Source organism: Chiloscyllium punctatum, chromosome 15 (assembly GCF_047496795.1).
Source record: "Chiloscyllium punctatum isolate Juve2018m chromosome 15, sChiPun1.3, whole genome shotgun sequence".
NCBI classification, from domain to species: Eukaryota; Metazoa; Chordata; class Chondrichthyes; order Orectolobiformes; family Hemiscylliidae; genus Chiloscyllium; species Chiloscyllium punctatum.
The window spans coordinates 68428742-68452337 of record NC_092753.1 but is presented as its reverse complement, the minus strand read 5'-3'; the positions used below and the strand labels follow the sequence as shown (position 1 = coordinate 68452337).

General features: G+C 41.6%; 1 protein-coding gene across 1 annotated transcript in view; it reads left to right on the top strand.

Annotated features, from left to right (window-relative positions):
- LOC140486358 (NXPE family member 3-like) overlaps positions 1-23596 on the top strand; it is a 110297-nt gene that overhangs the window by 26374 nt on the left and 60327 nt on the right. Inside the window, 2 exon segments of the mRNA XM_072585390.1 lie at positions 4993-5166; positions 9080-9867. Of these exon segments, the coding sequence (XP_072441491.1) occupies positions 5047-5166; positions 9080-9867 (908 nt within the window). The 5' untranslated portion in view covers positions 4993-5046.

Sequence of the window (23596 nt, the reverse complement as noted above, 5' to 3'; positions counted from 1 at the left end):
TGGATTGAATGGGTGGGGGTTGGGGGGGGGGGCGCAGTGCAGAGAAATTGAAGTGACCAGTCTCACATTGACAGTTCTCAATGAGCAAATTGAGTGCAGACAAAAGGCCAGAGGGAAGGATCCAGGTGGAGGAAGTGTGTTGGAGCTGGGTGAAGAGGTCTGTGGGATGAGGAGAGGACCAAAGAAATGGGCACAGAGGCGAAGGTGACAAAAGAAGAGTTCAACATCATGTCGTGCCCGAAATTCATTAAGGTGGGGATGCGGAGGGATAAAACTGAGACCTTTTGCGGGTACAGAACATTTAGCATTGGAGAGCAGAAGGTTAGGAGGGATGGTGAATTCACGACAGGAGGTGGGGTTGGGGAAGAGGGTGGAGTCAGAGGGAAGGGGAGGAGAGGAAGGTTCCAGAGGGCCTCGGTATCTCTGAGTTATTGCATCTTGTGGGCCTTGATGCCTGAAAGGAAAATAAAACATGTCTTGTTAGCATAGCGAATAAGCTGGAGGTTGAAGTGGAACTGTGGAGTGGTGCAGCCCTGAGTTCCATGGTGATATTGGAGAGAGAGATTGAGATTGTGAATATGTCACCGCACGGCTCTGACTGTGGATCTCAGAATACGGCAAGAGCAGCTGTCTGTGCAACGTTGAACATATCGGAGATATATATCTGACGTGTGATGTAAGTGGGATATTTATATAAATTCCAATATCATTTCTTTTAAACTTAGATTTTTGAAGCAGTGACATGAATTTCTCTGTGTGCCTGGAGGGATTAATAACTAACGTGTAAGTTTTTCTGTACTGATGGTGATTGTTTTCGAACAACTTGGCAGACAAGTAGCTTCCTGGACTAAAAAGGGCTTTTGTTCACAATAGGAGAGTTTTATGATAGGTCAAGGCAAATCATTGTGCAGTAAGTTCTTAGTTTGAAACTTCTAGACCTTGTTCTATTTGTGTTTAAGGAACTAAAAAGTTGGTTCAAAGAAACATTTAAAAAAAACCTTCAGTTCCACAGATGACTTGGGTCAAGTTGGATGTGTAAAGCAGTGCTCCTGAGAAAGGGAGAAGTCAGAAATTAGATTACCTTTGAGGAAGGAGATTCCAGAACTGTTTGGATAAAACCTGAAGAGGTTATTTGAAACAGAATGTTTAAAGCAAGGTTTATAAAAGTTCCAGGAAGACGTTCTCAGATTTTCCAGACTGAGAGCTGAAACCACTGTTAAATTAAGTTTATCAAGGCTTTACAGAAAGCAATCCTTCTTCTGATGTAAGTACAGTATAAGAGGTCCTTCTGGGTACTTTGCGAGGGAGGGCTTGGTTATATTTTATCATTTGTTTCAAAACATTAAGTTTGTGCTATATGTAGATAGATTGATTTATTCTTTTTTGGCTTAATATCCCTTTGTTTGATTGTTAAAACTAACCTGCAGCATTGTGTCCTTATATTTAAGTGATGGACCATCTCATTAAAAACAAACAAAACAAAATATGACCTTTAATTTCAGTCTGGGATCTGAGTCTTTCAATAATAACATCAAGTGGGATCATAACAATTTGGGGCAATTCCTGGGATTTATAAATCAACTAGATTTAAGGAAGATTTGAATGTCGTGGTTACAGAGTGGTGCTGTGACTAAGGCAGATGCATTGTGGTGATGTTTATTGCATGGAAATTTGAAGATGGCTTTGAATAATGCTAAGACTTTTCTGCAAGGCAATGATATAACAGTAGGTTATTTAAAAACTTTGACTAAAGCTCAATTTCCAAACCCATAATGACTTCCATGGATAAAGACAGCAGATACATGGAAACACATTCACTTACAAGTGCCCCTCCAAGCCACTTACCATCCTAAGTTGGAAATATATGACTATTCCTTCAGTGTGATTGGATCAAAATGTTAGAATTCACTCCCAAATAACATTGTACATCTACCAATAGCACATGAACTGTAATGGTTCAAGAAAGCAGCTCACCACCACCTTCTCAATGGCAATTTGGGATGGGTAATAAATACTGGCTGAGCCAGTGACACACCATCCTATGAGTGAATTAATTTAAAAAAGAAGGCAGTACGCAAATAAATTGAAGGTAGAAGGAAAAGCAGCATCTTGAAAGGATCAAATGTTTCATACAATTCGAATTGGACAAAGGGAAACCTGAACTCGAGAGTCACAGCTAGAATTCGCTGACAAACAGAAATTATAAACTGGATTAAGAGTTAAAGAGAAATGAGAAGCCTAGAATAAGAGATGGAAGCAAAAAATGGAGGGCAACAGAAAGAGAGGAAATAGAGAAGCAAAGGGCAATGGAATTAAAGAAAGAACTTAAAGTCCAAACAAGATAAAGAAATTAGAGAATATGAGCTGATAAAGGAAAAGCTTAGAACAAAGAGGGAGGAAAAACATAGCAGCTTGGACATTGAATCTGATTCCAATGTGGAATTTGATTAACTCAGAATCTATCCTTAAAGCCTAATTTTAATGAGAAAAGAGTGTAAAGGTATTTTTACCTCACTTGAGGATGGATGAAGTGGCTAAAAGAGGTTTGGATCTTAATGTTACACAGTGTTTTGACAAATTTGACAGTCTGGCTCTATGTGCCAGCTCGTCAGAAGTACCATCTGCAGAGTAATAAACTGCCAGACAGGCAATATTCAATGATCATTAGCTTGTGTCTGAATTTTCTCAATTGAAATTTAGTTCTGCAAGAAAAAAAAACACATCATCATTCATCAAATTTCCATGAAGAAAGAATTTCTGCATGATCAGTGGTTTAGATCCCTTAAGCAAGAGAAAAATTGAGGATGTAAAGGAAATTATGATCCTCAAAGAGTTCAGAAGTACATTGCTGCTAATTTTTAGGAAGAAATCTATTTAGATGAACATCAGTGTTGATGATTAGTGAAACAGCTGTTCTGGTAGTTCTCCAATAGACGATGACATTGGAATATTTTGGAGTCCACAAGGAAATCGGAGAAATAGAAGATTTGTGAATGGAAGAAGCCCTAGTTTCAGAGAGTAGGTTGAAGAATGCCAACATAATAAAGAAGAAAGACTGGAAGCAAAAAGTGATGCAAAGAAATAAACATCCTTTCATAGTTATGCATTTGGAAATTCCAAAGTTAACTGCATGAAATCTTTGCATACTGTTAAATTGCAGGAGCAGTCCCAGGGACTAAAAAATAACCAATGTTATTCCTTTGTTGAAGAATTGCAACAGGGATAATCTGGAAAATGACAGGCCATTGAGCCTTTTAGAGTCATAGAGATGTACAGCATGGAAACAGACCCTTCGGTCCAACCTGTCCAGATATCCCAACCCAATTTCGTCCCATCTACCAGCAGCCGACCCATATCCCTCCAAACCCATCCTATTCATATACCCATACAAATGCCTCTTAAATGTAGCAATTGTACCAGCCTCCACCACTTCCTCTGGCAGCTCATTCCATACACGTACCACCTTCTGCATGAAAAAGTTGCCCCTTAGGTCTCTTTTATATCTTTCCCCTCTCACCATAAACCTATGTCCTCTAGTTCTGGACTCCCCCACCCCACGGAAGAGACTTTGTCTATTTATCCTATCCATGCCCCTCATGATTTTAGAAACCTCTATAAGATCACCCCTCAGCCTCTGATGCTCCAGGGAAAACAGCCCTAGCCTATTCAACCTCTCCCTATAGCTCAAATCCTCCAACCTTGGCAACAATCCTTGTAAATCTTTTCTGAATCCGTTCAAGTTTCACAACATCCTTCCGAGAAGTCACGTAGCGGCCGTGAAGCTTTAGGTAGGATAAGGGGATGGGAGAGGTTATCTCATGCAGGTTATCTCATATCTCATGGTTAACTGTGTACATGTTCCAATGCTCAGGGCTCATTTGCTTAATGTATTTGATGCCCTTACTTGCAAGTTCGTAAATAAATTGCCTTGTTTCCAGCTTTTGGTGGTCTCAGCTAATTTTATTGAGTTTGTTTCTGACAATAGGAATTGGGATGTCATGTTAGTGCTATACAGAGCATTGATTCGGACATTTTTAGAATACGGCATGCAAGTCCGGTCTCCCTGCTATAAGAAAGATGTTGTTAAACCTGAAAGGGTTCAGAAAAGATTTACAAGGATGTTGCTAGTTTGAGCTATAGAGAGAGGCTGAATAGGCCAAGGCTTTTTCTCTGGAGTGTCAGAAACTGAGGGGTAACCTTAGAGAGGTTTATAAAATCATTAGGGGCATGGATAGTGTGATTAGCCAAGGTCTTTTTTCCAGGATAGGAGAATCCAAAACTAGAGGGTATAGGTTTAAGCTGAGAGGGGAAAGATTTAAAAAGGCCTGGAGGGGTAACTTTTTCATGCAGAGGGTGTTACGTGTATGGAATGAGCTGCCAGAGGAAGTGGTGGAGGCTGGTACAATTACAGCATTTAAAAGGCATCTGGATGGATACATGAATAGGAATCATTTAGAGGGATATGGACCAAATGCTGGCAAATGGGATGAGATCAGTTCAGAATATCTGGTTGGCATGGACGAGTTGGATCGAAGAGTCTGTTTCTGTGCTATATGACTGTATAAAGAATTGGAACCTGAGCTCTTCAAACCTGCCCTGCCCTCGTCTCGAAACACCTCCATCACCCCCTCATTGATCAGGCGACAGTGCTCCAACATCCCTGCTCCTGTGCCTCAGAAACTCTCCTCATTCCCCCTGACGATCACATCCATTTAATTGCTCCATTTGCTCCCCTCCAATCAGTGTTTATTGGCCCTGTGAGTTTGTGTTTCTCAGTGATTATAGGTTAATAATTTGCAGAGAGCTGAAGAAAGATTGGCTGCTTTCTAATTATTTGGCTTAAACCTGTTTCCTTTATGATGTCTTATTTCAAACCTCCGGTTTTATTTTCCAGGGTAGTAAGTGAAATCATATTCACTCAGGATTCTCAGTGAAAACTACTATGCCCCATTCATTTTGTGATATTCAATTTATTTAATTCTTTTGCTGCAGATTTCCCTATGCAGAACAGACTGATTGTATATTAACACACAGTGATCTTCCAGTATGGATGAACAAGTCTTGAAAAAAAACATTCGCCACATTTCCATACGTCATTCCTGTTTTATATTGCTGCTGGTGATGGCTGTGATGCTGATTTTAATTCTGAATTTATATCATATAAAGGTATGTGGAATGGTGTCATGAGCTACTTTTGAGTAAACTAATCATTTTTGCCAAGGTTTAAAACAGGATCGTTTAAAAATGGGATGGTTTTATCTCCCACTGATCACATGCTTCAGTTGCCAATATGATTGTTTATTTGTTTTCTCTTTAATACAGAGTTGAGGAAATTTCCCAGGTTGGGTCACATATTCTTGCTGCATTGTGAGAATGTACAAGACCTTTGGCCACACTCTCTTTGGCCACTTGCTTGTCAGTGCTCCAAATTCATCTGGTCTGGATATCTTGTTATTATCCCTCTCCTCTGCTTCTCAGTACTTGCTACAGGGAGATATAACAGCTTAGGTGGCTCATGGTCAATTGGACTCTGAACAGAATTGGTGACCCCCTACTGAATGAGAAATTATCAATAAGAAGAGTCTGTTTCAGTTCATTGTCCCTGGTGATCTTTCATGCTACAATTAAAAAGCAAGTGATCAAATCCTTTTCATTCATTCATGGGATACGCTTGTCGATGAGAAAGCCAATATTATTTTTTAAAAATTATTTATTTGTGGGATTGAGTGTCACTGGCTGGCCAGCATTTATTGTCTGTCCCTACTTGCCCTTGAGAAGGTGGTGGTGAGTTGTCTTCTTAACTTGCTGCAGTTCACCTGCTGTGGGTTGACCCACAATACCATAAAGGCGGGAATTCCAGGATTTTGACCCAGTGAGATTGAAGGAACGGTGATATATTTCCAAGCCAGGTTGGTTGGAGGGGAACTTGAAGCTGGTATAGTTCCCATATCTCTGCTGCCCTTATCCTTCTAGTTGGAAGTGATTGTGGATTTGGAAGGCGTAGTCTGAGGATCTGTGGTGAATTCTACCTTTGCAACTTGTAGATAGTTCACACTGCTGCTACTGAGCATCGGTGGTAGTGGGAGTTAATGCTTGTGGATGAAGTGTCAATCTAGCAGGCTGCTTTGTCCTGGATGGTATCAAGATTTTTGAATGTTATTGGATCTGCACTCATCCAGGCAAGTTGGCAGTATTCCATCACACTCTTATTCCATCACACTTCTATCCAACACACTAATTTCCATTCATAGTTATCCTCAAAAAAAACAGTGATAATCTACTTTCTTCAGTTAGCTGCTGCAGTCCATTTGGTGTAGATGTACCTTGGGTAGCATGTCTGGCGGACCATCTCAGTGCGTTCAGGATAGTGTGTGACATTCTGGAGAACCTGTAGAGAGTAGTGTTCCCATGCAACCAGTTTAATTCAAGGTGATTGCGATGGGGTTTTGGAGGGAAGAGTTGAATAGGTCTTGGTGAATTGGTGCAGTACATCGTGCAGATGTACACATAGCAGTCAGATGTGCCAGAATTGGAGGGAGTGATTAGTGAAGATGCTGGATGAGTTTCTGGTTGAATATAGGTTGCTTTGTTCTGGAGAACTGCTCTGAGATTTGCACCATATTTCTCATTGTATCTTGGAGGTGGGGACAGGATTTGGGGATTCAGACAGAGAATTACACACCACAGAATTTTAACATAATGTGAATAAAATTTAGGTGTTTCTTCTGGCTTTCTCTTCTTTTAGAAATGATGCAATCAGAAAGACAGAGGTACTTTGAATCAAAGAACTAACGCTGTGCCAAGAGATTAAACTTCACAAATCACCAGTCCTCCAGTCTGTCTTTAGTTTCAGCAAGTTCAAGCTGTTATTATTTCACTAGTGGCAAAGTTCTTGGTGCTTATTAAATAGGACTGACTGAAAATACTTCACATTGATGAGGATGCTTACAGAATCACAGGATCCCTGAAGTGCAGAAAGAAGCCATTCAGTCCATTGAGTTTGCAGCCCCCTCCGAGGAGCAACCCACCAGAGCCAGACTCGAATCCTATCTCTGCAATCCTGCATTTCCCATGGCTGATCTACCTAGCTTACACATGTTTGGATTGTGGGAGAAACTGATGCATCCAGCAGAAACCCACTCAGACAGAGGGCAGATACGCAAACACCACACAGACAGACAGCTAAAGCTGGGATTGAACCAAGATCCCTGGTATCGTGAGGCAGCAGTGCTAACCACTGAGCCACCATGCCATTATCTAAACATGAAACTGCTAAAGCTGTCAAGATTATGGATAGAGTTACAAAAACTGATCATACTGGGATACATAGTTTGATAGGTAGTTGTAATATTGAGTACTTAGGTCAAGTTGGAGGAGAAAGTGAGAACTGCAGATGCTGGAGATCAGAGCTGAAAATGTGTTGCTCGAAAAGCTCGAAGAAGGGCTCATGCCCGAAACGTCGATTCTCCTGCTCCTTGGATGCTGCCTGACCTGCTGTGCTTTTCCAGCAACACATTTTCAGCTACTTAGATCAAGTTTACTTACACATTACCTGACCTGAAGGAGAGTATTGTAATGAAGCCCAGTTCTGTTCCTCATCTCAAGCCTCATGTGCTCTTCAAATGTGAGTCATTGGACAGTGTTCAGGATTGGGAATTGAAACCATTTCCATATTTTCCTCTCACAATCTCAGTAATGCTGAGCCTAACTCTACACAGACAAGGAATTAAACTGGGAACTTCCCACAGAACACACCAGATAGCCTGCTTCTTTAACGACCACAATTTCCACTCCCACGTGGTCAATGATGCCTTCCCGCACATCTCATCCACTTCCTGTACCTCCATCCTCGAGCCCCACCCCTCCAACTGCAACAAGGACTGAACTCCCCCAGTCGTCACCTTCCAATCAACTAACATCCATATACACCGTATCATCCTCTTCCATTTTCACCACACACAAATGGATCCCACCAACAGACATATTTCCCTCCCCACCTCTATCCACTTTCTTCAAAGACCGTTCCATCCATGACTCCCTTGTCAGGTCCATGCCTCCACCCCCCCCCCCCCCCCCCCACTCTCCCCTCCCAGCACCTTCCTTTGCCACTACAGGAATTACAAAACCTGCGCTACACCTCCCCCCTCACCTCTGTCCAAGGTTCCAAAGGATCCTTCCACATCCATCAGAGTTTTACCTGCACTTCCAGACATGTCACGTACTGTATCCATTGCTCCCAAAGTGATCTCCTCTACACTGGGGAGACAGGATGCTTACTTGCAGATCTCTTCAGAGAACATCTCTAGGATGCCCTCATCAACTAACCCCACTGCCCTGGTGCCATACACTTCAACACCCCCTCCCACTGTGCCGAGGACATGCAGGTCCTGGGCCAACCAAACCTCCCAAGGCCACGAGGAAGAATGCATCATCTTCCGCCTTGGGACCCTTCAACCCTATGGCACAATGTGGACTTCACCTGTTTCCTCATTTCCCCTCCCCCACCTTATCCCCGTTCCAACTCGGCACCGCCGTCATGACTTGTCCATCTTGCCTCCCACCTCTCCGCTCCACCCTCCTCTCTGACCAATCACCATTACCCCCACCTCCATCAACCTATCGCACTCTCAGCCACCTTTCCCCCAAGACCCCATTCCCAGACACCTCCCATTTATCTCTCTACCCCTTGGCTCACAAGCCTCATTCCTGATAAAGGACTCTTGCCTGAAATGTTGATTCTCCTGCTCTGCGGATGCTGCCTGACCTGCTGTGTTTCTCTAGCACCACACTCTCGATTGGCAACTTTCCTGGCCTGGTCTCCTTCAGGAGATGTTCACTGAGCTGTCTGGGAGTAGGTTTCTCAAGGCTTGTTTCCTCTGCTAATCTGAGCTGCAGTCTGGAAATATAACTTATTAAATGCTTGCTGTTTCATTGAAATACATAATTAATTAATTATGATGATGCAATTCCAAAGAATCCTGTGATATTCTTATTTGATTGAAGGAAGGTGTTTGCTGGGAACCATGTGTGATGTGGCAATGGAAAAGATATGCATTAAAAATGTTTTTTTCTTTCATAGTATGATAAAACTCAGGTCATTGGATCTGAGCCCAAATGGAGAAGATATCCAGTTCCAAAGTTTAATCACACCATGACGCAGAAAGTGGAGACAAGGAATCTCCATTGGACAGACAGGCTTATACAACGTGGATACCAGATTCACAGCTTCACCCCTGAAGAAAGGTCAGAGGGAGCATTCCTTATGAAAATGATCGAATGGCCGAAAACCCCCAACTCTGCTGTACCCTTTCGGAAAAGCAGTTACCCATCACACAGTCACTTTGTAATTTTAAATTCTGCAAAGACTTTCTATGTGGGAGATCAGTTACAAGTGATGCTGCAGATGAGTGATTTTGACGGTCACCCAAAGCGATATGGGGGTGACTATCTCCAAGCTCGCATCCACACCCCAGCTTTAAAAGCTGGTTCAGCAGGAACTGTTATAGACAACCAAAATGGAACTTACTATATCAATTTTAACTTATCTTGGTCGGGGAGAGTCGAAGTTTCTGTTTTATTAGTTCATCCCAGTGAAGGGATCCAAGCACTTAAAAGACTACGTGAGGAACAACCAGAAAGAGTGTATTTAAAAAGTACCTTCAAATATCAGGGTGATTCAGAGACCACCGTGTGTAATCTATATTTGCCTCAAACTGAGCCACTCTGTAACTTTACTGATCCCAGGACTGGTGAGCCCTGGTTCTGTTACAAACCAAAGAAACTTCCCTGCTCTGCTCGTATCAACCATTTTAAAGGAGATTATGAGAAAAATCTCTTAACTGGAGAAGAGAATCATTATTTCCAAAGGTATGTCAATTAATGTTCTTTTATTTATAATTGTTTTCCCAACTTTCTTCCTGACTCAAATTATAATTATGACACCAAGTATAGAACAAAACTTCCCAACAGTGGAATATTATTTTAAAAATTGAACCTGAGGTACTTTAGTTCGTTTACTTACAGTGTGGAAACAGGCCCTTCGGCCCAACAAGTCCACACCGACCCGCTGAAGCGTAACCCACCCATACCCCTACATCTACCCCTTACCTAACACTACGGGCAATTTAGCATGGCCAATTCACCTGACCTGCACATCTTTGGAGTGTGGGAGGAAACCGGAGCACCCGGAGGAAACCCACGCAGACACGGGAGAATGTACAAACTCCACACAGTCAGTCGCCTGAGTCAGGAATTGAACCCAGGTCTCTGGTGCTGTGAGGCAGCAGTGCTAACCACTGTGCCACCGTGCCACCCCTAACATAACTGTATTTACAACCTCTGCTGATACATCAATTTGGAATTTTCATTAATTTAAGAATGTTCAGATGCATGTTCACTGTAAAAGGATGAATAACAAGTTATCATAGAGTATCCTCCGAGAAAGTTGAGACATTCCCAATTATGGTGTTAGCAGTGGCCATAAAATTGATTAACATCTAAGTCTTAGAGTGTTAATTGCCGATGATACATCCATGGGATGTCAGCATTTCTGTCATGTTCAACATTTAGTGGTAATCCCTCATTGCATTTGTGTTTTTGGGGATGAAGCTTTAAGATTTTGACCCAGTGATGATGAGGTAACAGGGATATACAGAATTGTACATGACTTGAATTTGTATCTGGTGACGTTTAGATGAACCATTATTTTTGTGGCTGTGATGTGGAGAAGCCAGTGTTGAATTGGGGTGGACAAAGTCAAAATTCATAAGACATCAGGTCCAACAGATTTATTTGAAATCACAAGCTTTCAGAGTGCTGCTCCGTGATGTGCAGAGAAGCAAGCAGCACAAAATTTATATGTGGAGAGATAATTTGGGTGGCACAGTGGCACAGTGGTTAGCACTGCTGCCTCACAGCGCCAGAGACCTGGGTTCAATTCCCGCCTTGGGCAACTGACTGTGTGGAGTTTGCACGTTCTCCCCGTGTCTGCGTGCATTCCCTCCGTGTGTCCGGTTTCCTCCCACAGTCCAAAGATGTGCAGGTTAGGTGAATTGGCCATGCTAAATTGCCTGTAGTGTTAGGTGAAGGGGTAAATGTAAGGAATGGGTCTGGGTGGGTTGCTCTTTGGAGGGTCGGTGTGGACTTGTTGGGCCAAAGGGCCTGTTTCCACATTGTAGGGAATCTAATCTAATTGCAAGATAATGCCACGTAGTTAAGAGTGTCAAGAGATAGCACCAATGGTGTGAGTGGAGTGATGACAGGCTGAATAATAAGTCTCTGCAGGTGATCAAAAGTGTCAGATGGTGCGAGTAAAGTATCAACAGCTAAATAGCAAATGAAAGTATGACCCATGATCTGATTAACTAAGGCAGAGAAATAATTACAAAAAAAAACAAAAATAAGATGGTGCTAGAGGAAAACCAAATGGCTGAAACTAACATGATAGGTATAACAGTCACATGCCGAGAGTCTAACCAAAGTAACAAGTAATCCAAAACTGTGCATCTAATTAATTAGAAAGATTGTAACAAGTTACCAAGGTGATGGTGTCAAAACAGAACCATTAGGAAGATTTTCCAAGCGCAGAACAGTACAGTGGGATTACATGTAGCACAACATGAACCCAAGATCATGGCTGAGGCTGCCCTCATGGGTAGGGAATCTGGCTATCAGTTTCTCCTCAGCAGTTCTGCTTTGTAGTGTATCTCAAAGGCTGCCTTAGAGGACGTTTACCTGAAGATCGGAGGTTGAATGTCCTTGACCACTGAAGCATTCCCCAAATGGGAGGGAGCATGCTTGTCTGGCGATTTTTGTGTTGTGTCCATTCATCCATTGCCATAGAATGTGCTTAGTCTCACCAATATACCATGCCTTGGGGCATCCTTTCCTGCAGCGCATGAGGTAAACATTGGCTGAGTCAAATGAGTATCTGCCATGTACGCAGTGGGTGGTGTCCCACGTGTGATGGTAGTATCCATGCCGATGATCTGGCATGTCTTGTAGAGGTTGCCACGGCAGGGTTGTGTGGCGTTCTCCTGAAGGCTGGGCATTTGGCTGTGAACGATGGTCTGTTTGAGGTTCAGTGGTTGTGTGAAGATGAGAAATGAAGGCTTAGGGTTGCCTTTGGTGAGATGTTGTCATCGTCAATGACATGCTTAAGGCTGTGAAGATCATGGTGTCGTTTCTCTGCTCCAGTGAAGTATTGGACTGTGAAGGGTCATCTATCAGTTGTGTCCCCTGTCTGTCTTCTGAGGAGGTCATTGCAGTTTATCACTGTAACATGTCAGAACTGGTGATCGATGAGGTGAGCATTATATCCCATTCTTATGAGGGAGTCTTTTAGCACCTGTAGGTGTCTGTCGAGTTCCTCCTCATCTGTGCAGATCTTGTGTATGTGCAAGGCTTGTCCATAGGAGATGACGTCTTTAACATGTTTCAGGTGAAAGCTCGAGAAGTGAAGCATAGTTAGGTTATCCATGGGCTTACTGTACACTGACGAACTGATGTGTAGGTCCTTGATGGAGATGCATGTATCCACAAATGAAACCGATTCTGAAGAGTAGTCCATGGCATGTTTGATGGGAGGATGAAACTTATTGATGTCATTGGGTAGTTGTTTCAGTAATTCCTCACTATCAATCCAAAGGAAGAAAATATCATTGATGTATCTAGAGTATAGCATTGATTGGAGGTCCTGTACATCAAAGAAGTCTTGCTCGAGCTTGTGCTTGAAAATGTTGGTGTATTGGGATAAAAATGTGGTCCATATAGCTGTTCTATGTGTCTGGATGAAGAACTGGTTGTCAAGGGTGAAGACATTGTGGTCAAGGATAAAGTGGATGAGTTGTAGGACAGTACCTGGAGATTGACAGTTTGATTACTGAGGCTGTTGCAGCAATACCATTGTCATGGGGAATGCTGGTGTTGAGTGCCAAACTGCCCGATATGATTAGGAATGTTCCTAGTTTGACTGGTCTGTGGGTGCTGAGTTTCTGTAAGAAATCTGCGGTGTTACGACAGAAGCTGGGGGTTTCTTGCACAATAGATTTCAGATGCCATCAACACAGCCAGAGAGGTTCTCACACAGGGTCCCCTTGCCTGATATGATGGGATGCCTGGGTGTGTTTGCTTTGTGTATTTTTGAGCAGCAGTAGAGGTCTCCTATGTGAGAAGTACGCAGGGTGAGAGTGCATAGGACACTCTGAAAGTTTGGATCTAAGGTCTTGATTCAGTCTGTTGAATTGATGAGTGTGTTCTTTGGTCGGATTGGTAAGTAATTGTCTGCACTGTTCTCGGTGTTCAGCTGTTGATATGCTTCTTTGCAGGGGTCCGTTCTGTATGACAATGGCTCCTCCTTTGTCTGTTGGTTTGAGGACAATGTTGTGGTTGATCTTGAGAGGACAGATGTCATTGCATTGTGCCTGCGTGATGTTTTGTAAGCGTGCCTAACCATTATGTGCAATTGTCTCAGACACATCACTGCAATGTTAATGTTGAAATGTTGTAATGCTAACACCAAACTCAAGGTTTCCTTCTCAATCATGGATACTTCTGTTGATGAGTATTCAATTTTCTGGAAAAATACCCGATAAGTCTTTCTATCTTCTCGTTGTCTTACTGTAAGAGTACAGCACTGACTCTGACATCACTCGCATCAATTGTCACTTTGAATGGCTTTGTGTAATTAGGTGTGGCTAATACTGGGGCAGTTGTTAACACAGCTTTCACGCTGTCAAATGCTTTCTGACAGTCTGCACTGTTAATCCACTGAAATTTTCTACACTTTTTCAATAAGTCAGTAAGTGGAGCAGCCACACTGTTAAAATTCAGTACAAACCTCCGATAAAACGCATTCAATCCCAGGAATCGTAGTACTGCTTCTTTGTTTTCACATTCCATGGGGTCATCTGTCCATGTCCAATAACATGGCCCAGGAATGTGACTTGGGCTTTTGCAAATTCACTTTAAGCGATGTTGATTACCAAGTCTGCCTCCTGAAGTCAATTGATCAACTCCAATAAATGTTGCAAGTGTTTCTTCAATTTGTAACTAAAAATCACCAGCTTTTCAATGTACTCCACACAATTGGTTAATGCAGAAATCACTTTTATTAGTTAGTCTTTGAAATGTGGCTGCCGCATGTTTCAGACCAAATGGCATGACTTTAAATTGATACAGTCCATTCAAAATTGTCATAGGTCTTCCAGATAAAGCTACCTGCCAGTGTCCTCTGAGTAAGTCCAACTTAGAAATATAATTTGCTTTAAAAATATAATAACCTTCTCAATACAGTCTTACAAATTAGGAATAGGATAGGAATCAAACTTTGTGACTGCATGGTCTTTGCGATAGTTCACACATAATAGTTGGGTACCATTTGGTTTTGCCACCACTACAATAGATGAGCTCCAGTCACTGCAACTCACTTTGATAATGTTGCCTTTGACCATGTGTTCAATCTCTTGTTGAACATGTGCTAACTTTAGAGTGTTAAGTCTAAAGGATGTTGCTTAATTGGAACACCATTTCCTATATCTGCATCATGTGTAATTAGCTTAGTACTTACCAGCTTACTCCTACTTATCTCCCCTTGCTAAGTAATAACTCTTCCAGGTCATTTCCTATGGAAGGTAACTCAATAATTTATCCCAATTTTTGAGAACTTCCACATTGTCTAATTTAATTTGAGGAATGTCCAATTCAGAATCCTCTGAACTTGGTTCTCCATTCTGTGTTGTAACCAATAACACAGTCTCCTTTTACTTTCCCTCCTTATCAAAGTACCTTTTGAGCATATTCACATGACACACTCTGTGAGATTTCTTTCTATCTGGTGTTCTTATCATATAATTCACCTCATTCAATCTCCTTTTCATTTGATAAGGTCCCTAAATCTTGCTTTTAAAGGTTCACCTGTCACTGAAAGTAACACTGACACTTTATCTCCACCAGCAAGCTTGGGAATTTTTGAATTCTTGTCTGTTTCTTGTTCCTTCATATAAGGTGCTACTTATAAATGCTGTCTAGCTAACTCACCTACTCAGTTTCGTCTTGGCCTAGAATTTGACTGGGTCCAAAAATGTGGTCTCTGAACTGTGACTCACCAATTTCTCCGTAATTAATTTCAGTGGTCCTTTCATCACATGCCCAAAAATGAATTCAAATGGATTGAATTTGGTCGATTCATTCGGTGCATCTTTAATTGCAAAGAGTATAAATGGAATTCCTTTATCCTAATCATCTGGATAGGCTTCACTATAAGCCCTCAACATGGTCTTGGGATTTTGATGCCAGTGTGCCAATGCCCCCTGTGATTCTAGATGGTGTGCAGTGGATTTGAATTGTTTTATTCCTAAGATGTTTATAACTTGCCAGAATAATTTCAGTCTAAAATTTGACCCTTGATCTGATTGTATTTCTGTGGGTAATCCATGTCTAATGGAAAATTAGAGTAATCCTTCTACAATCCTTTTGGCTCTCAAAATAGCCTCTCAAAATCCTGTGGACGCATCCATTATTGTCAGCAAATACTCATTCCCACTTTTGGATTTAGGTAAGGGTCCTGTACAATCAATTAAAACCCTTGTAAAAGCTTTCTCAAATGCAGGAATGGGAATTAAAGATGTTGGTTTTATCACTGCATGAGGTTTTCCAATTACCTGACACTTATGAAATGTCCAGAAAAGTTTAACTACATCCTTATACAGTCCAGGTCAGTGAAATTGTTTTTGTATTTTGGCTTGAATTTTCCTTCCTACTTTCTACTTGCTGCAAAAACTTCTTTTCTATAACCTACTGGTAAAAAAAACTTATTCCTGCCCATTTCTTGTCTACCTGAATATGTGATGGTCTCCATTTCCTCATTAAGACATCATTTTAAAGATAGCAATATTCTGGGATGCACTCAGATTCCTCTTCTGTGTATGCTTTTCAATACAATTGTTTTCATTTGTAATTCAGCTAATTGCTCTGAATTAAAAATATCCACTTTCTCCTCTACCTATTCTTGTTTGTCTCAATTATTTGATCAAACATGGTCTCTGATAATTCCATTTCAACTTCCTTACCTTTATTCTTTAACTTTTCTTGCTTTAACCCTTTTTTAAAATCTTGTTTTCACACAGTCATAAAAAAGTCCCATGATATACTTTCCGTAATGCTTCAGCTGCCTGATTTGCTACTGACTTTTCAACCACTCCTATCTGTGATCCAGCTAAATAATTACCCAGCACAAGTTACATTCTTGAAGCTGAGAGTGCATCCTGTACTCTTGCCAAGACTTAGAATATAGGATGTAGAACAGTACAGTACAGGCGCTTTGGTACAGTACAGACCTTTTATCCTACTCTAAGATTAAACTAACCTACATACCTTTCATTGTACTATCATCCATGTGCCTATCTAAGAGTCACTTAAATGTCCTTAGTGTGTCTGACTCTATTATCATTGCTAGCAGTGAATTCCACACACATTGTCTGTGGAAAGAACCGATCTCTGATATTTCCCACAAACCTTCCGCCAATTATGGCCACTCGCGATAGCCATTTCTGCCCAAGGAAAAGGTCCCTGGCTATCTCTCGTCATCTTGTATAGCTCTATCAAGTCACCTCTCCTCCTTCTTCGCTCCAGTGAGAAAAACCCTCAACCTTTCCTCATAAGACATGCCCTCCAGTTCAGGTAGCATCCTGGTAAATCTCCTCTGTATCCTCTATAAAGCTTCCACATCCTTCCTATAATGAGGCAACCAGAACTGAACACAATATTCCAAGTGAGGTCTAACCAGAGCTTTATAGAGCTGCAGCATAACCTTGCAGTTCTTAAACTCAATCCCGCTGCTAATGAAAGCCAACACACCATACACCTTCTTAACAACTCTATTAACTTCAGTGGAAACTTTGAGGGACCTATGGATGTGGACCCCAAGATCCCTCTGTTCCTCCACACTGCCAAGAATCCTGCCTTTAACCCTGTAATCTGCATTCAAATTTGACCCAAAATGAATCACTTCACACTTTTCCGATTGAACTTCATCTGACACTTCTCAGCCTAACTCTACATCCTGTCAATGTCTCTCAGCAACCAACAACAGCCCTCCACACTATCCACAAGTCCACCAAGCTTCATGTCATCAGCAAACTTATAACCCACCCTTCCACTTCCCCATCCAAGTCATTTATAAACATTACAAAGAACAGGTCCCAGAACCAATCCTTGCGGAACACCGCTGGTCACCGAGCTCCAGGTTGAATTCTGTTCTTCTACTACCACCCTCTGTCTTCTATGGGTCATCCAATTCTGTATCCAGACAGCCAGATTTGCCTGTATCCCAAATCTCCTTACTTTCTGAATGAGCCTATAATGAGTAACCTTATCAAATGCCTTGCTAAAATCAATGATTTAGAGATGCCAGTGTTGGACTGGGGTGAACAGAAATAAAAATCACACAACACCAGGTTATAGTCCAACAGGTTTAATTGGAAGCACTAGCTTTCGGAGCGACGCTCCTTCATCAGCTGGTTGTGATGTTCCGAAAGCTAGTGCTTCCATTTAAACCTATTGGACTATAACCTGGTGTTGTGTAACTTTTAGCTAAAATCCATGTACACCACATCCACTGTTCTACCTTTATCAATGTGATTTGTCACATCCTCAAAGAATTCAATAAGGCTTGTGAACCTGCCCTCACAAAGCCATGCTCACTATCTCTCATTCAATTATGACTTTCAAGTAATCATAAATTCTGTCTCTCAGAATCCTCTCCTATAATTTGCCCACCACCGACGTAAGACTGGCTGGTGTGTAATTCCCAGGATTAACCCTATTCCTTTTCATGAACATGGGAATGACATTTATCACTCTCCAGTCATCTAGTGCTACTCCAGTGGACAGGGAAGATGAAAAGATCATCACCAAAGGCACAGCAATCTCTTCCCTCGCTTCCTGTAGTAACCTCAGCTATATTCCATCTAGGCCAGAAGATTTATCTATCCTCATGTTTTACAAACTTTCCAGCACATCCTCCTTCCTAACATTAACCTGTTTGAACATATTAGCCTCTTTCACTCTGTCCTCACAAATGACAAAGTTCCTCTCACTAGTGAATGATGAAACAAAATAAAGGCCTCCTCTACCTCCTACGACTCCAGGCACAAGTTTCCTCCGCCATCCTGATCGGCCCTCCCCTCACTCTGGCCATCCTTTTGTTCACTCTGGCCATCCTCTTGTTCCTCACATAAATGTAGAATGCCCTTGGTTTTCCTTAATCCTTCTCACCAAGGCTTTCACATGCCCTCTTTAAACTCTCCAATGTCCATTCTTCTGTTCCTTCCTGACTACCTTGTAACCTTCTAGAGCCTTGTCTGATCCTTGCTTCCACAACCTTAAGTAAGCGTCCTTCTTCCTCTTGACTCGATGTTCCATATCCCTTGTCACCCAAGGTTCCTTCACCCTACCATCCCTTCCTTGCCTCAGTGGGACAACTGTCCAGCTCTATCAGCAAGTGCTTCCAAACCAACCTCCACATTTCTGTTGTGCATTTCCCTGAGAACATCAGTTCCCAATTTATGCTCCACAGTTCCTGCCTTATAGGATTGTAATTCCCCCCTCCCCCAATTAAATACTTTCCCCATACCTTTCTGCTCTTTTCTCTCTCCATGACTATAGTAAAGGTCAGGAAGTTGTGATCATTATCCACATTTCACCGGACACTCCAACCTCACTTTACATAATGGATCGCTTCTCATTTCACCATCGATTCCACATATAACCACCTTTTCTGGCAATAGTCCTTCTGAATGACACATCTCCTCCTCTCTCAACATCAGATACGTGTTCACGTATCTCTTAAAATTGTAATTTATTTACCTGTGCCTCCTGGCATATGGAAGTAAACCTTATTCTCATGAGTGAATGGTTTAAGAAGATCTGGCACTTTCTTCTCAACCAACCTTCGACTGGGTTGTACATCCTGGTGCAGCGTTTTAGCTTCCACTGTGCTTTGCTTTACCACTTCAACAAAAATCACAGCTTATTCTGTTTTCACACGTCTGATTTCCCAGTCCTTCTTCTAAACACCAACACTCATACTTCATGTGGTCTACTTTATTGCAGTGAAAACACCTGAGCTTTTTTACGTCATTTTCCCCTCCGTGGTATTCCTTTTCACCCTGTGGTAAATTATCTTTATTATCTTCAATGAGATCTCCCTTTCCCTTACCACATGTGGATTTCTCTTTTCCCCAATTTCTATCCCTCACAGATTGAAATTGATAGCAAGTTCTGAAAAGATTTGTAGCTCAGGTTGAGGTTCTAGATGTACGTTTGCTCGCTGAGCTGCAAGGTTCGTTTTCAGATGTTTCATCACTGTACTTGCTAGTATCTTCAGTGAGGCGAAAGTGAGGACTGCAGATGCTGGAGATCAGAGTCTGGAAAAGCACAGCAGGTCAGGGAGCATCCGAGGAGCAGTGAGTCTCTTCAGTGAGCGTCTGAATGAAGCACCAGTGGTGTAGCCCACTTTCTATTTATATGTTTGAGTTTTCTTGGATTGGTGATGTCATTTCCTGTGGTGATGTCATATTTGTGGTGATGTCATTTCCTGTTCTTTTTCTCAGGGGGTGGTAAATGGGATCAAAAATGTGTTTGTTGATCAAGTTCCGTTTGGAATGCCATGCCTCTAGGAATCCTAGTGCATGTCTCTGTTTGGCTTGTCCTAGGATGTTTCATTCGGAGGCTCACTGAAGATGTCACCTAGTATGGTGACGAAACATCTGAAAGCAAACCTTCCAGCTCAATGAGCAAACCTACATCCAGCTTAAAATTGATGTCAGAAGCCAAACTTTGATTTATGAACCAACTCATAATCATTTGACCTTTCAGCTGTGAATCTTGCTGTTTTAACTCTCTGCTCTTCCACATGAGTTCTCACTACTTCAGGAACTCCTGCAAAATAATCTTCTCTCTAAGATCCTATGTTTGATCTATTTTCAATGCCCTTATCCACCTCTCAAATTACTTTGCCTGATCCTTCCAAACTCAATGTTTGACTTGGGTTCTTCTTTAGATTCCTTCTACCTTCACTTCCTCCCTTTCAAGTTGACATTCCCCTCTAATTGCCAACTTCTGAAGTTCAAATTCTCTCTCTTTCTACTTTTCTTCTCTGTCTTTCTCTCTTTCTTCTACTAGGGCTTTCATCTTTCCTTTCTCATCTGCTTTTAATTGTAATTCAAACTGTTTCATTTCCTTTTCATGTACAAGTTGCTTCATCTACAAATGAATTCTAGCCATTTCCAAAGATTCCAATGGCATTTCCAGCAAAGTTAAATGTTGCTGCAATTACCTCCCCTTTTCTCACAGACAAAGGCGATCCCTAATCCAGCCTGTCTTCCCATTCCAGCTACTTTACCTTGCTCACTCTTTGTAAAATTCCTGAAGTCACTTTTTCCGCCCCTAGAACTGAAAGAGCCATTACCACACAAGGTACACCCTGTTAAACCAAATTCAACACCTGAAACAAAAGACACTTGCCATCTTTATGTCCAACAATCCTGAACTCAACTTGAAAGATTTTGATTCTGCCTAGAGTCGCCAATTTGTTATGAACCAGACCAGCCCCCCTCAAAATAAGATGATAGCATAGACCCTAGCTTTTTTTTATTTTAAAGTAGACGTGCAATGCAAGTTCCAGATGTGATGTGAACACTTGACATTAAGCAAAACACAATTTATTTAAACATTATAAAATATGAACAAAAAGAAAGAGGAATTTATATTAACTATTGGAAACCTCAATGGAATAACAGATACTATTCCTAATTAACTGTTCCAATATAGTAACATTCCATAAACATGTTCCTGGGAAAAAGGTCAGTTCAGTCACAGAACTTATATGCAGTTCTCCAATCCAGGAGGAAACAACACCAAGAGAGATTTCAGAGATAGGAGCAGCTAGTAATCATTTACTGAGGCTTCCAACTCTTCTGGGACCTGAATAGCTTCTGATGCTACAGCTAAAATAAAACGAGAAAGACTGGTCTGTGAGAGCTGTCCATTCCCTTTCCATTGTTACAATTGTTTTAAAAAAACCTAAAGGCCTCCTTTAGACCAAAAAAAGTTATTTACTTAAGCTGTTTCCTGTAGTCAGTTCAGAATCTGTGCCTTATAACCTTTCTTTTAAAAAAAACCCAGGATGTAATAACCTTTTTAATGTGACAACATTGTCACATATCGTTCTAGGTGCAACCATCTTTAACTGCTTCATCAATAGCCCTCTCTCATAAGATCAGTAGTGGGGATATTTGCTGATGAATGCACAAATCCATGACACCTCATACACTGAAGTAGTCCATGTCCATCTGCAGCAAGACCTGGCTTAGGCTGATAAAGTGGCAGATGATATTTTTGTCATAAATGTGCCAGACAAAACACTATATCCAACAATCCAGAATCTAATCATTGTCCCTGGATGTCCAATGGTATAACTGTTATTGATTCTCCACTGTCAAAATTCAAGGATGGAGATGTGGGGTTACTATTCATCAGAAGTTGAATTAGAGCAGCCATATATATACTTTGGCAATAAGAGCAAGTGAGAGGCTCGAAATTCTGTGGTGTGTAACTTTGTCTTCCCAGTGCCTGACCATCATCTACAAGAGGGTGACTTGCTTGGATGGGTGTAACTCCAACACTGCTCAAGAAACTTGACACCACCTAGAACAAAGTAGCTTGCTTGATTGGCACCACATCCACCACCTTCAATGCCACAGAGTGGCAGCAGTGTGTGCCATCTACAAGATGCATTACGGAAACTCACCACAACTTTTTCAACAGTGTCTTTCTAATTCATCAACTCTGCCATCTAGAAGGTCAACTGATGCATGGGAACAACACGACCTGCAAGTTCAGCTTAAAGCCACATACTATCCTGACTTGGAATTATATTCCTTCACTGTCTTTCACTAGGAGCTCCCTTCCTAACAGCACTGTGTATGTCTCTATACCTCAAGGACAGCAGTCTTTCAAGAAGGCAGTTCACTGCTACCTGCTTCTGGTGCAATTTCAATGGAATAATGAATGCTGCTCTCACCAAGTGATGCATAACCACCCATGTAACGGGTTAAAACAATCCTTCCTAAAGTGCATTGAGAGTCAGATGCAATATTTTAATCCTGTATAACCAGAGTTTTGTACAGCTTCAGCATAACTTGCCTTCTTTTGTGCTCAACACTTCTATCTGTGAAGTCCAATGTCCCATTCATGTTGCGAATCAAAATCTCACTATGCTTTTTCATCTCAAAAGATCTGTGCAAATACAGTCCCATATTTCTCTGTCCATTGATGTTCTTTAGAACCGTGCCATTTAGTCCATGTTGTCTTTTCCCATTCCTTCTGCTAAAATGCATTACTTAAACATGTCTCTTAAATGTCATCTGACACTTGACTGCTCATTTTGCTTCAAGATTAGAGTGGTGCTGGAAAAGCACAGCAGGTCAGGCAGCATCCAAGGAGCAGGAAAATTAATGTTTTGAGCAAAAGCCCTAGATAATGTACAGCACAGAAACAGATCCTTCAGTCCCACACATCCATGCCGATCAAATATCCTAAAAAAATCTTTTCCCACTTGCCAGAATTTAACCGATTTCCCGCTAAACCCTTCCTACTCATATACCCAACTAGATGCCTTTTAAATGTTGTCATTGTACCAACCTTCACCACTTCATTTGGCAGTTCATTCCAAACATGCACCACCCACTGTGTGAAAAAGTTGCCTCCTAGATCCCTTTTAAAATCTTCCCCTCTCACCCAAAACATATGCCTTCTAAGTTCTGAACTCCCCTACCCTGGGGAAAAGACCTTGGCTATTTGCCCTAACCGTGCCCCTTATGATTTTATAACCTCTATAAGGTCACTCCTCAGCTTCTGACACTGCGGGGCAAACAGCTCCAGCCTATTCAGCCTCTGTCTATAGTTCAAGCTCTCCAATTCTGGCAACATCCTTGTAGATCTTTTCTGAAATCTTTCACATTTCACAACATCTTTCCTATTGCAAGGAGACCAGAAATGTGTGCAGTATTCCATACAAAGTGGCCTAACCAATGTTCTGTACAGCCGCTACATGACCTCCCAACTCCAATACTTAATGTACTGACTAAAAGCAGCAAGTGTATCAAATGCCTTCCTCACTCCCTTAGTTTGATGGCAAATTTTGAAATCTTGCCTTCGATTTCAGTCTCCAAGTCTTTCATGCCTGTACATCAAGAAAATCAGTTGTCCCCAGCACTTACTGTTCAAGGACTCAAGTATTTCCCAAGATTCATTCTAAAAAAAAACCATTTGCTATGACTCATGATTTATTCTCCTGAAACAATTTTGAATCCAAGCTGACCTTGACCCTTCTGCCCTGTTCTGTCCGCCTTAATTTTGAGACCCAATTTTAATGTGGCACTTTGTCAAGGGATTATTCACACTCCATAGTGACAATGTGCATTGTTTTGCCTTTATTCACTTTACTGGTGCTCTATTTAAAAATAAACGAATTAGTGAACAAACCTGTGCTGTCTCCCCTTTTTACCTCAAATATTGCTCTTAAAAATCTACCCAC